Source organism: Colius striatus, chromosome Z, assembly GCF_028858725.1.
Source record: "Colius striatus isolate bColStr4 chromosome Z, bColStr4.1.hap1, whole genome shotgun sequence".
NCBI classification, from domain to species: Eukaryota; Metazoa; Chordata; class Aves; order Coliiformes; family Coliidae; genus Colius; species Colius striatus.
Genome location: NC_084790.1, coordinates 87,148,615 through 87,162,211, shown reverse-complemented (window position 1 = coordinate 87,162,211; position 13,597 = coordinate 87,148,615). Strand labels below are relative to the sequence as shown.

Here is a 13,597-nt window from a genome sequence, read left to right as displayed (position 1 = left end):
GATGATGGAAAGATGCTGGAACACAAACAGTTCCATTGAAATATAAGGACAAACTGTTTCAGTGTGAGGTGAGGTGAGGGACCCCTGGCCCAGGCTGCCCAGGGAGAGTGTGGAGGCTCCTTCCTTGGAGGTTTCCAAACACACCTGGACATGTTCCTGTGCCCTTTGTTTGAGGGGAATCTGCTCTGGCAGGGGGTTGGGCTGGATGATCTCTGAAGGTCCCTTCCAACCCCCATCATTCTAGGATTCTATGAACTGATAAGAGGTAAAATTTGCTCTAAGAAAAAGCAATGTTTTAAGGCAACTCCTTCAATTAATTAGGTTCTGATGTAAGTTACTCTGGAAACTGAGATTTCTTCTTTCCAGACTCATGTTTAAGCAAAGATTTACACTGCTGCAGCAGACATTCACATACAAAAAATACCATTTTAATTCCATACTCTGGAATTTATTATTGCATCTATAAGCATGGTCACAAATTCTTACCAACCTGCTGAGCACTTGTGAAAAAGCATTATAGAGAATGACAAACCTTGCTAGCCATGACCAAGCACTGTTTACTATACCCTAAAGACTTGCAAGCAGTTGTGCAGGGGAATACACCTTCACCAAAACACACCTAGTATGAGACAAAGAGTTGCAATACCATTGGCAATGAAAACAAAACAAGAACAGCAAACACTAAAAACTTATTAAAGAGCATATTTAGGTTCACATACCCTGGCTGTCTTTGGCATGGTGCTTTGAAATCTTTACTTTTTTGGGAGTGCTTTGATAAATGCAGATTTTTCCAGTGCTTATTTCTGAAGATGTGAGGCTTAAATCAAAATCTTCAATATAAGCCTCCAATGCCTCAGATGCAGAGCTGTAAAGCTTGTCCTTGTACTGAATCAAGCTATTTGAGCATGGATTATTGCTGTCAATGCTTGATAAAAGGGAAGATACCGTTGAATCGGGAGAGCAAGTACTGCTTTCCTCTAGTGAGCTTGCCATGCTGTTAGAATCTTCACACATCTTTTAAATCCATCTAAATGGAAAAAGAAACAACAGTGCAAGTGATTATCTTTCCATAAACTGTAATGTATCCAGGACCTTTTACTTTTGTCCTGTAACTCTTATCACCTAAAAAGTGCTGTTTAGCTATTCAACTTACTACTTTTCAGGTAAGCTTGTCATACCTATGAGCCACCCCTAAAAATGTCAAAGGCAGAAAATAAAGTCTCTGGAAAGAGGGATAACCCTAGAGAATACTTTGTGTACATTGAAACTGTAATAGTGTGTGGGGGGAATGATGAGGACAAGAAAATCCAGCTCATCATTAGTTCTAGGGGAACCTCAGTGTCCTGCTATTGCAAGAAGGGGATTTCCTGGAAGAATTGCTGATGTTTGTTACCAAACATACAGTTCAATAGAGATACTCCAAGTCAGAACCAGCACAGAAAAGCAGTGCAGAGAGAAATGAAACAGAGCCTAAGTGACATGAAAAACTAACAGCTCAATGTAACAACAGTAGGAAGCCATTACCCTTGTGGGTATTTCTGTGTAATCAGAACGGACACACACAGCAAAGCGATTTTACGGGCACTTCAAATTGCTTTATCTATACATTTTAGCCAATACAAGCCAAGATGCCTTTGTCACTCCACAACCTGCAGAGATGTTAAAGCCAAGCTTGCTCCAAACGCTGGAATGGGGATGGTCAAAGCCACTGGAAGAAACCTAACAGTCCATTCCATCCCTGCTCAAAAGAAGCCTGTTAGGGTACCATGAAACAGGCGCTGTAACAAGGATCAAAGACGAATAACCCTGTTACACCCACTGCTGCATGCACACAGCGGTCATCACGCAACCACAACGGAACGAATTACATGGAAAAGACAACGTGGGGGTCAGCTCAACCAAGGCCGAAGTGCTTTTCCCCCGGAAGGCCGAGGAGCCTGGCTAAGCACAGAGATGTCCCGGCCCCCCATCCTCACACAGTACCGCGGGGAGGGGTCGGCTTTTCCCCTCACAAGAGGAGTCAGGCCGTCCCCGAGCAGCACAGCCGCTCCACACCGCTGCAGCCCCCCGGCCGGCCCGGCAGCCCCGGGCACCGCCACCCACCGCGGCCGCTGCTCCGGCCCTTGCCGCTCAGCGCTTTCGAATGGGCCGCGCTCCTTGACACAATGGCTGCGACCGCGCGGCCCCGCGGGACTTGTAGTCCAAGCCGGGCGGGTTGCTCCGGGACTACAGCTCCCAGCATGGCCCGCGGCTGGGAGGGCCGGGCCGCGCCGCGGGGCTCTGGGGCCGGGTCGAGCCGCTGAGGTGAGTGCGCGGTGCCGCTGCCGCCTCCCGCCCGCAGCCCCCGGCCCTCAGCTCCCGGCCCTCAGCCCTCAGCCAGGGCTCTGCTCCCGGCACCCTGCCAGCGCCAGGGAGCGGGCTGAGGGGCTGGCCAGGGTCTGTCAGGGCTGCCCGGGGTCTGTCAGGGCTGCTCATGGTCTTGTCAGGGCTGCCCGGGGTCTGTCAGGGCTGGCGGGGGTCTGTCAGGGCTGCTCATGGTCTTGTCAGGGCTGCTCGGGGTCAGTCAGGGCTGCTCAGAGTCTGTCAGGGCTGGGGGGGGTCAGTCAGGGCTGCTCAGGGTCTGTCAGGGCTGGTGGGGGTCAGTCAGGGCTGCTCAGGGTCTGTCAGGGCTGCTCGGGGTCAGTCAGGGCTGGCAGGGGTCTGTCAGGGCTGGCAGGGGTCAGTCAGGGCTGCCTGGGGTCAGTCAGGGCTGCCTGGGGTCAGTCAGGGCTGGCAGGGGTCTGTCAGGGCTGGCAGGGGTCAGTCAGGGCTGGCAGGGGTCAGTCAGGGCTGCCTGGGGTCAGTCAGGGCTGGCGGGGGTCAGTCAGGGCTGCCCAGAGTCTGTCAGGGCTGGCAGGGGTCTGTCAGGGCTGGCAGGGGTCAGTCAGGGCTGCCTGGGGTCAGTCAGGGCTGCCCAGGGTCAGTCAGGGCTGCTCAGGGTCTGTCAGGGCTGACAGGGGTCAGTCAGGGCTGGCAGGGGTCAGTCAGGGCTGGCGGGGGTCAGTCAGGGCTGCCCAGAGTCTGTCAGGGCTGGCAGGGGTCTGTCAGGGCTGGCAGGGGTCAGTCAGGGCTGGCTGGGGTCAGTCAGGGCTGCCCAGGGTCAGTCAGGGCTGCTCAGGGTCTGTCAGGGCTGACAGGGGTCAGTCAGGGCTGGCAGGGGTCAGTCAGGGCTGGCGGGGGTCAGTCAGGGCTGCCCAGAGTCTGTCAGGGCTGGCAGGGGTCTGTCAGGGCTGGCAGGGGTCAGTCAGGGCTGGCGGGGGTCAGTCAGGGCTGCCCAGAGTCTGTCAGGGCTGGCAGAGGTCTGTCAGGGCTGGCTGGGGTCAGTCAGGGCTGCCCTCATGGGGCTGAGGGTTTTCGGAGCTGCGGTGAGTGGTGGGGGCTGGTGGTCGCAGGCAGCCCAGCTCCCAGCACCTCTGCCAATTCGTGCCCGGCGGAGCATGTGTGCTCCTCCGTAGCCCTCGGCGAGCAGCCTTCCTGAGGAAGGGGGGTTGTAAATTAAACACCTGGCTACATTACACGGGGTACAGTGAAGGCTGGAGCGATGCGCCGAGGCCAGTTGTATGAGGTCCAACAAGGGCAAGTGCTGGGTCCTGCCCTTGGGCCTCCCCAAGCCCAGGCAGCTCCAGGCTGGGGCAGAGGGGCTGGAAACTGCTGCAGGGAAAGGGCCTGGGGGGGCTGGTGCCAGGGGCTGAACAGGAGCCAGCAGCGTGCCCAGAGGGGCAAATGGCCAAGGGCAGCCTGGCTGCGATCAGCTCTGGGGTGGCAGCAGGAGCAGGGCAGGGGTTGTCCCCTGTGCTGGGCCCTGGGGAGGCTGCAGCTCCAGGGCTGTGTCAGTGCTGGGCCCCTCACTCACTGCCACAGGGACACTGAGGGGCTGCAGCGTGGCCAGAGCCGGGCACAGAGCTGGGGAAGGGGCTGGAGCACAAGGGGCTGGGGAGGGGCTGAGGGAATGGGGGTGTTGAGCCTGGAGAAGAGGAGGCTGAGGGGACACAGCAGCACTCTCTGACACTCCCTGACAGGAGGCTGCAGGGAGATGGGGTTCAGTCTCTTCTCTCCAGTAAATAATGACAGGACAAGACAAAATGGGCTTGGGTTGTACTGAGGGAGGTTGAGATTGGAGTCTGGGAAGAAATTTTTCACCAAGAGGGTTGTTAAGCAAAGGAGCAGGCTGCCCAGGGAGGTGGTAGAGTCCCCATCCCTGGAGATATTTAAAAGATGCATAGATGAGTTGCTGGGGGATATGGTTCAGTTTAGCATGGCAGTGTGAGGTGAGTGATGAACATAAAGGTCTGTTCTAACTCTAATGTTTCCATGATTCTAAGATAGCTCTGGAAAAGCCTGTGTGACCTGTTACATGAGACAGCCCCATAAAGGTGTTGATATGGAGTTAGCTTTATGTGCAACACCAGTCCAGAAGTGTGCAGGGCTGTTGGCCTTTGAACCACAGTTGATCTTAGGACAAAGAGCTACAAGAGAGATACTGCAGGGTTTGGGGAGGGCGAGGGTTCAGGTAAGGAGCTCCAGCACAGCAGAAATGCCACGTTAGGGAGGGCAGGGTTGGGCTGGGTGAAGGATGTCTTGGTGACAGTGTTTCTGTAGCCTCGGTGCTGGTCTCTCACCTGCCAAAGAGTTTCCACAATGACACCTCATAAAGTACTGGCTGAAGAAAAACCTCTTTGATTGTTTGAGCCTCTTGTGTTTTAACTTTGTCAGCCTCCTGCTGGTCTAATGACCTCAGCAAATCTTGGCAGAGGCACGATTTCAGACGATAAACTGTGTGAGCAGGGGAAGTTTTACTGTGGAGTAATGATGGCTTTAGTGTGGAGTGGACAATGTGTCTTGCTGGATGCTGTAATTCATTCTCAAGGTCCACACCAGTGGCTACTTCTCCCTAGCCCAGACTGGAAGTTGGTCACAGAGTTTTGTTTATTGCTTATCTCTTTCTGAAGTGGGATATAATGAACAAAAAGTTGATTTGATAGGAACACTCAGTTAATGAATGGTGAAACCTGTGGAAACAAAGCAGGAATGACATGTTTTTTTTCCCTCTTAAGGAGTGCTTTTATCATGTACCAACACATTGTTTTTAAATCTTTATAGATAAATGGACTATAAGAAAATTGCAGATGAAGTGTCAGAAAAGATTTTGTCATACAGTCAAGATACGTCAGGATGGAGGGTGATAAAAGTTTCAGTAAGAAAATATTAGTTGATACTGTTTCTGAAGTTGTTTTAATTAAATACAGTTTGTTGCAAAAAGCACTTAAAACTGTTTTCCTTGAAAAATGACCCGGCAGCTCTTTTATCAACTGCTAAGTTGTTTTCTTTTTTGTTTTTCTCTGTTTCTGAGAAAAATGTTACAGTTTCTTCAAAGCCTTCAAAAGACTACCCAGGAAACCTGTAAGTATTTACATTTTGTTTGCCGTTGTCACAGTAACAATGCGTTTTTCTGAGCTTTGACACCCAAGATTGACATGGAAAAGTTCACCACATTCTGCCCTGAGTGAAGACTGTTGAGCTTCACTTTGCTAGATGCAGAGAAGGGTTTGCACTGTGGTTACACTGGGTCAGCAGTAGGTCTGGAGTAGGAGAAAGGGATTTCCCAACCAGTGAAAACTGAAGTTTGGGTTTAAGTTTAAGCTTAAAATGTACTGTGAAAATTAAAGACTATGTCATGCTTACTGATGTGGAATAAGTAGGTAGGAAGGCACAGTTTTGGCTTGAAGTCAGTGGCTCTTTGTGGGGAAGTACTGCATTTAAGCCATTGTATCTTGCCAGCTGGGCTTCGCTTTTAACCCCTTCATGCTTGTGAAACTGATAGTTCACAGATGCAGACGTGCTTAATGCACTTGCTCTACTTCATCTGATCTTTGCACCTTGTTCTTTCTGTCACCTGAAAGTTAATTAGCTGGAGTGAGAATAAGAAGGTCATGTAACGTCTGGAACAAATCCCTCTGTCCTTCCTTCTCTTGAGTGATGAATTCTGTGCTAGTGTTAAGCAGGTGGATGACCCAGAAGGGTGGAGTTAGAAGAGGCAGATTAAGCTGTTCTCAGAGCCTACTGTCACTGCTAGAGTTGGCTGTTACTTTCTTCCTCATCCCTCTCCTGGCTCTGCAATCACGCTTCTTGCTTATGGTGGCTGTAGCACTCAGGTGATTGTTTACCAAGGTGATTCAACTCATGAAATCAGGGAAAAGGAAGAGAAAATTCCCACTGAAGAATGCAGAAGCAGAGGAGGACACTTGTCCTTCACTTCTCTCTTTTAACACCTAAAGAGTATTAAATTGTATTAAATGTCGATCTGGACAGACAGGCAGTGGAGGAAATTTGCACCTGACTTTTTTTTTGTTCTAAATATGATGTCTGTGATTAGTGGTGTTCTAGATTCAAAAGTCTTGCTTGGTTTGCTAGTTATTTCTGAAGGCTTGAGCACAGAAGGTATTAGTTATAGAAGGCAACGCTTTATCACTAGTTTTACAGAACAATTACAGTATTCTAATGGAATATAGTGTATTATTTCATTGTAATATGTTAAAAGTACTGTTATCTTCATAAGAATTTGCATACTTTGTGTGTGGCATTATTGGTGTATTTTAGGTCTTGTTTCCTAGAGTAGAACTGTAGACAGATTTGGGTTGGGAGGGAACTTAAAAGCTCATTTGGTTCCAACCCCCTTGCCATGGGCAGAGACACCTTCCAGGTTGCTTCAAGCCCCCACAGCGTCTCTGAGCAACCTGTGGCAGTGCCTTACCACCCTCACAGTAAAGAGCTGCTTCCTAATAGCTGACCTAAATCTTCCCTCCCTCAGTTTTGCTACAGGGCCTTGTAAAAAGTCCCTGTCTGGCTTTCTTGTCGGCCCCTTTAGGTAAAGTTTCCCCAGAGCCTTCTCAATACAGATGGATGTGAGGGAGTGAGAGCCTGGTTGCTTAGAATTCATAAGAGTGTGCCTGACTTGTTTTTGTGGAAGAAAAAAGACATGCTGCAGTCTGAACCAGGCACAAAGCCATTTCTGGTTGTGCTCAGATCTGTATGTGGCAAGTCCTTTGCAGTTACAATCTGCAAAGTAAACACATCGCCCCGTTTCCTGCCATTTGGTACAGGGAGGCAGATTCTGCCCTTTGTTTATTTTTGTACAGATCTTTGTCACATGAACAAACAGTATTGGTCCCTAGCATGTCTTTTGTGAAGGAATACTAGCTGTTCCTAGGAGCCAAAAGTGTAGCTGTTCCCATTTTCGGTTTGGCATTGAATGTTTATTCACCAAGTATCACAAATGCCAGTTTCTTTTTTAGTTGTCAGGAATGTTAACAGTTTGCTTTACTTGCAAAAAGAAATCAGTTTGGGATCTGGTTGTGAAAGGCTTTCAGGATCCTTCTTGCATCACTCAGGTGAAGTATTTTCAGCAGGGTTCAGGGTAGCGTTAACGTGATTGTTCAAGGCTGAAGAGGATTTTGCTTGGAATTGTATCATCTAAGATCAAGAAAGACAATGAAGTATGTGTTTCAGTTTGTCAAATACAGTGAGGCTAGGTGGGGGGTGATCTGAGCTGTCTTTACTAGGCTTGTTTCACCCTTCTTCCAGTGCAGTTCCCAATAACCCACCGTAAAAACTGGAAACTCAGATTTTTCACCAGTGTTGCTCTTTTGTTTATTCTAGCAGCTGGGTCTTTCAGAAGCCTTGCCTAGGAGAAGTCCCCCTGAGTAGCACCACAGTTTAGGAGAGGATGCAGGTGAGAGCTGATAGGTTGATAAACATTAGATCACAGGAGTTATGGAAACAAAGGGTGTATCCAAATATCAGTGTGCTGGTTGTAACTAGTCCTGCCACAGCTTACACTTGCTGGTTTGGAGTAAGTATTCAAATGTTTTCCCTCACTGCTGTAGTTAGCAGAGAAGCAAGTTTCTAGAGCAGTCACACACCCACGCTTCAGAAACCCTGAGAACTCGTGCAAGGTGATTTTACAGGGCCTCTTGTGTTTGAACTTGGCTACCTTTGCTCTTTCTGACTTACACTCCTGCATCACCGTGGTCTGTAAGTCTGATTTCACATTTCTTTGTTTGCAAGCGTGTCCAGCTCACCTGTCCTTCCGCAGCATCCTTCACCTTTGCATTTAATTGCAGCCTGTGAGTGCTTATTGTAGTGATTCACAGTTTCTCAGAACTAGGTGTGAGACCTGTATTAGGGAGCAGTTCCCAGCAATGCAGGAGTTTCCTGTTTCCTTGTGAGAGGACTCTTTTTGCCCTTGGTGGACTTTCCCTTGAACTCTCCAAAAGGTGGTGAACAAAAAGCTAGAGAAGTGCCAGAATGTGCTAGTTCATAAAGACTGAGAAGGTTTTGCAGTGTCAAGATGGACTGAAAGTATCTGCAAAGGAAAAACGACTTAGTAGATGAATTGCACGTGTTTAAATTAACGGGTTACTGTCTAACAGCTCACAGATAATTAATTTAAAATGTGTGGTGTCAGGAAGGTAGTGGTTTCAAAAATCAGTCACAGAGTAATTTTATTGCTATGTGGATTTCAATCAACCCATCCAATGCAATCCAGTGTGTGTACTTTACCTCGTTACAGCCTGGCATCCCCAACTGCTGGGCGCTTACCACTGTGTAACTTCTTTTTCCAGTTGATAACCATGAATTCAATATCTGTTTGTCACACCATCTAGATACCGTGGAGAAGGGATAATTAAGGAAGTTCCTAGTAAAATTATTCCTTTTATGTATCTTCCTGAGTACCGAAGCAAGTGGGACAAGGCGTTACAGTCGTACAGGCTGTTAGAAAGGATCGACCAGGTAATGCTGTAATTCAATGCAAAGATTTTAACTCTTTCTGCATGAATCATAGTGACTAAAAAGACCTATACTTGGACAAAGAAAGGTCTCAATGCGAGATCCATTCAGGGCCAATGAAAATTTCTAAACCTGCAGCAATGTGAAATGAATATGAAATGTGTTCTACCCCTTAGGGTGTTTTAATTTTAAAAGCAGGGTTAATTTAAGTATTTATTAAGAGATTTATTAGGATGCATTAAGCAGAGTGTGGGCAGCAGGGCCAGGGAGGTTCTGCTCGCCCTCTGCTCTACTCTGATGAGGCCTCATCTGGAGTCCTGTGTCCAGTTGTGGGCTCCCCAGCTGCAGAGGGACAGGGAACTGCTGCAGAGAGGCCAGTGCAGGGCCAGCAAGATGCTCAGGGCACTGGAGCATCTTCCTTGTGAGGAAAGGCTGCGGGACCTAGGGCTGTTCAGTCTAGAAAAGGGGAGACTCAGGGGGAACCTCATTAACATTTACAAATATCTAAATGATGGGTGTCAGGAGGTTGGGACATCCATTTTTTCTACAGTAGCTAGCAACAGGACAAGGGGTGATGGGGTGAAGCTGGAACACAAAAAGTTTCACTTAAACAAACGTAAGTGTTTCAGTTAGGAAGCCTTGGCCCAGGCTGCCCAGAGGGGTTGTGGAGGCTCCTTCCTTGGTGGTCTTCAAGACCTACCTGGACACATTCCAATGTGACCTGATCTAGGTGAACCTGCTTCTGCAGAGGGGTTGGACTGGATGATCTCTAAAGGTCCCTTCCAATCTCTACCATTCTATGATTCTATGATAAAAATCCTCTAGCATGCCAAGAATTAAGTCCATGGAAAAGAACAGAAGTTACCATCAAGAACAGAGTGATACCGAATGACAGTGAATTGCAGGGGAAGCTCCCCTCTGCATCATCATAGGCCACACAAGTTTGGAAAATCACCCAAGTTAAAGGCAACACAGAGGCTGAGTTGATGCTGCACCACTGCTGTGATTCCACTTGCCTGGGGCTTTTTCCCAAGAGCTCTGGAAACCCGTAACTCAGAGTTTCCATGAGGAATATCAGTTCTGTGTTAGCTGGCTTTGATCTAACCACTTGGCAGGAATGGCCCTGTGTGTGATGGAGAGGTGTCTCAGGATATACTACATGTGTTTGAATGACTGAAATATGTCAAAGTATTCCTTAAACATGGAAAAAAGTAAACCCTCCTGAACCTCTCTTACTTTCTTCTGCTTTAGAACTGGTCAGATGTTATGAGGTAGTAGTGCATCCAACCACTTTGCTTTTCTTGGAACTGATGCACTTGAACAAATTGTAGATGGTTGTCCTAGAACACAATGTGCAGTCTAGCACGTGTCTTAGAGCAAGTAGGCTTTCTGGCTCCATCAGACATGGATACTAAACGTGCACATTTTTTCCAGACAGAAACTGCACTCCTGCTTCATGTCCTCAAAGGCTGGCAGTGAATCCCTGCCCTGTATTGCTGGAAGATCCCTCTCCTGGCTCTTGTGTTCAGCACTAATTAGGTTATGAGCACTGTTGCCTTAGACTAACAAACAGGGATCCATTTCTGTGCCACGTACCTAATATCCAACATGTAATGCTGCTTTGCCAATTCAGTAAAACTCAGCTGCTTCCACACTAATAAAAAATGCACCTTTACTTACTTTGTAGGACACTGGTATATACCACAGTGTAACACACAGCTATGGTATGGGACTGATCTCATCGAGAGATTTTGTTGACCTGCTGCATGTTAGGCCATACCCTGGTGATGTCCTTACCACTAACTGTAAGTTGATGTAACTCCTGCATGTTCTTATGTTTTGTCTTGCTTTCTGGAAATCCCAAGGTGACCATGTAGACCATGTACCTTGCTCAGCCTGTGCCCTTACTGACGTTAACAGTCCCCTCCTGTTTATTTCCCTCCAAAAAGTGGCTTGTTTAATACAGAAACAGTTGAATTTTGTCTCCAAAGAGAATGCTGTTTTCTTTGTTTATTGTCCTATTATGCCTCTCTTGGAAAAAATTGAAAACAGTAAAGGAGTAGTCCTGTGAGAAAGCTAGAATTTATTATTTCAGTATGGAAATTGTTTATTTAATGACTTCTCTGTACCTCCATGGCTTCCTGACCAGGTGCTGCTTGCCCAATGTTCTCAGAGCCAGCTCCTGACTTACCTCATTGGATTCTCTTTGAGTTTGGCTCTATAATCTTACACAGAAATATAAAGAGATTAATATTACAACCCTATGATCTACCAGGAAAATACCTCACTGCTGCTTCATTTCTGCCCTTGACTCTTTCTGATCTGTGGGTCTTGGCATGTGGCAGAAAACCATCATTTTTCATCTTGGAGCTTTATTGACCTCTTGGTGATTTCCAAGCCACGTTCTTACACTTCACTGTGCAGAAGTGACAGTGGACTGAATCAAATAACTCCTCCTAACCACTGCTGTGCATGTGTGCAGCGGTTTCCTCCTTTCCTCTGCGACTGTGTTTACTAATTAATGACATCTGCTGAAAAACTCACTTCTTTGTCCAGCACTAAGCTGCACCTCAGCACTTAGGTATGCGCAGTAACCTCTCAAGGATAATACCTTGGGGTATGCAAGTCTTTACCTTTTAATTACTTGCACAAATATTTCATGTCCTGTGGGTGTTTTGTGTACAGAATGGAATTGCTGAACGCATTAGCAACCGTATTGCGAGATCTGGTGTGCTCCTGCAGCAGTTAGAGTATTTTTCTAGAGGGTATTGTGAAGTTGTATGACTAACTTAGACAATAGCATAGGGGAAAGGGACCTGGGGGTGCTGGTGGGCAGCAGGATGAGCATGAGCCAGCAACGTGCCCTCATGGGCAAGAAGGGCAATGGCATCCTGGGGTGTACCAGAAGGGCTGTGGGTAGTAGGTGCAGAGGTTCTCTTCTCTGTCTTCTCTGCCCTCATGAAACCACATCTGGAATGTTGTGCCCAGTTCTGGGCCCCTCAGTTGCAGAAGGACAGGGAGCTGCTGGAGAGAGTTCAGTGCAGGGCCACGAAGGTGATGGAGTGGAGCATCTCCCTTGTGATGAAAGGCTGAGGGAGCTGGGGCTCTGCAGCTTGGAGGAGACTGAGGGTGGGTAAAGGGTGGGTGTGAGGAGGCTGGAGCCAGGTTGTTCTCAGTGATGGCCAATGACAGGACAAGGGGCAACGGGGACAAGCTGGAACAGAAGACGTTCCAAAGCAACACAATGAAGAATTAGTTCCCTGTTGAGGTGAGGGAGCACTGGCAGGGGCTGCCCAGATGGGCTGTGGAGGCTCCTTCTCTGGAGACATTCAACCCCAGCTGGATGAGTCCCTGTGTGCCCTGCTCTAGGTGGTGCTGCTCTGGCAGGGGGTTGCACTGGATGAGCTTTCCAGGTCCCTTCCCAGATTCTGTGATTATGATGAGCATGATTAATGTGACTTTGCTTCTTGTGTGTGGTGACTTACAGCTGTCAGCGTGGACTGCTCCAGCTGCCCTCCGACTCCCTCTTGTGTCCGAGGGTACAACAATCCCTGCGGATATGTGTGTTCACCTTTACCTGAGTAAGTAGTTAAAGTCCCATCACATTGGCATCTTTGGTTATTCCTCTCCTCTCCTCTCCTCTCCTCTCCTCTCCTCTCCTCTCCTCTCCTCTCCTCTCCTCTCCTCTCCTCTCCTCTCCTCTCCTCTCCTCTCCTCTCCTCTCCTCTCCTCTCCTCTCCTCTCCTCTCCTCTCCTCTCCTCTCCTCTCCTCTCCTCTCCTCTCCTCTCCTCTCCTCTCCAAAAACATTTGAGTTTTATTCTGGGGAAGCCTGGAATGGTTTTGTGCAGAACAGTTCTGTGACTCAGGCTGTCTTCTGAAACAACTGAAACTTCATACATATATTCTCCACTTCTCCACACCAGTGATTTCAGCAGAGACAGCATATACATTGTAAACATGTGTACACCTTTAAGCAAGTTTCATAGAGGGAGTAACAGGCTCTGAAAGACTAACTGAAGGGTTTTGCTCCTTTCCTCACAGGAATCCGCAGCATTCCAAACTAGTTGTGTTTATTCAGCCAGAACTAGGAGGAATGCTTCCAGGTTCTGTAGTGGAGACAGCATTACCTATGACTCTCATAAACTTAATCACTGACACAAGAGCTGGACTTAAAAGGCTTGAAAGACCATAATTAAAGGCAAGTGGAAAATAATAACCATTTAAGTCACATGCACCTTCTACTTACATCAGTTTTTACAGTAGATGATAAATTTTGATTGTGGTTTATGTGGAAATATATAAAGCTTAAGTGTTAAAATGATGAATGCTTGTCTTCTGTGTTCCTGGGACGATGCAAGAATGAATACTGAAGTGCCACCCAAGTACAGGGTGTCAGTTTCCATGTAACTGGGTCATGTTTTGTAGTATTTTTGCACTTTAACTGCAGAGAATATATATACACACACACACATAATAATCTGGTGATACAAATGACAGCAATGTTAAAAGACAGTGGTGAAATATTTTGCTGTAGCTTTACATTTTGATACGTTCTTACCTCAATTGTGTACTCTTGCCAACAAGAGTTACCAGCCAGCATCACATGTAATGGAGACTTTAAACCTGTTGTATTAAGTCTGCAAGTGTAATGAGCAACCATTTCCTTGTTTTGGAATTAAGCCTTTGAAGAAAATCCTGATGCATTTGTATGTGTTATTTCATTAAAGGCTGCTCTTTACACACAGTTGTTTGTCGTTTTCCGATCACCAA

General features: G+C 47.5%; 1 protein-coding gene across 2 annotated transcripts; it reads left to right on the top strand.

Annotated features, from left to right (window-relative positions):
• Positions 1-2,253: 2,253 nt before the first annotated feature.
• STARD6 (StAR related lipid transfer domain containing 6) lies at positions 2,254-13,519 on the top strand. 2 transcript variants are annotated; one of them, XM_062018739.1, is made up of 7 exons: positions 2,254-2,304; positions 5,140-5,233; positions 5,390-5,439; positions 8,703-8,829; positions 10,514-10,631; positions 12,314-12,407; positions 12,869-13,519. In XM_062018739.1, the coding sequence occupies exons 2-7, from the start codon at positions 5,144-5,146 to the stop codon at positions 13,017-13,019; spliced, it is 630 nt and encodes a 209-aa protein (XP_061874723.1). In that variant the 5' UTR covers positions 2,254-2,304; positions 5,140-5,143; the 3' UTR covers positions 13,020-13,519. The 2 variants fall into 2 exon arrangements, with proteins under 2 accessions (XP_061874723.1, XP_061874721.1); XM_062018737.1 differs by lacking the exon at positions 2,254-2,304 and having other exon boundaries at positions 4,636-5,233.
• The last annotated feature ends 78 nt before the right edge of the window (positions 13,520-13,597 follow it).

What these genes read in the sequence shown, in the direction of transcription:
- STARD6 (XM_062018739.1), top strand. Translation starts at nt 5,144, where the DNA reads ATGGACTATAAGAAAATTGCAGATGAAGTGTCAGAAAAGATTTTGTCA. An exon ending in GGAGGGTGATAAAAGTTTCA is followed by an intron (nt 5,234 to 5,389) that starts GTAAGAAAATAT and finishes TCTGTTTCTGAG; the next exon opens with AAAAATGTTACAGTTTCTTC. An exon ending in GTGTGTTCACCTTTACCTGA is followed by an intron (nt 12,408 to 12,868) that starts GTAAGTAGTTAA and finishes CTTTCCTCACAG; the next exon opens with GAATCCGCAGCATTCCAAAC.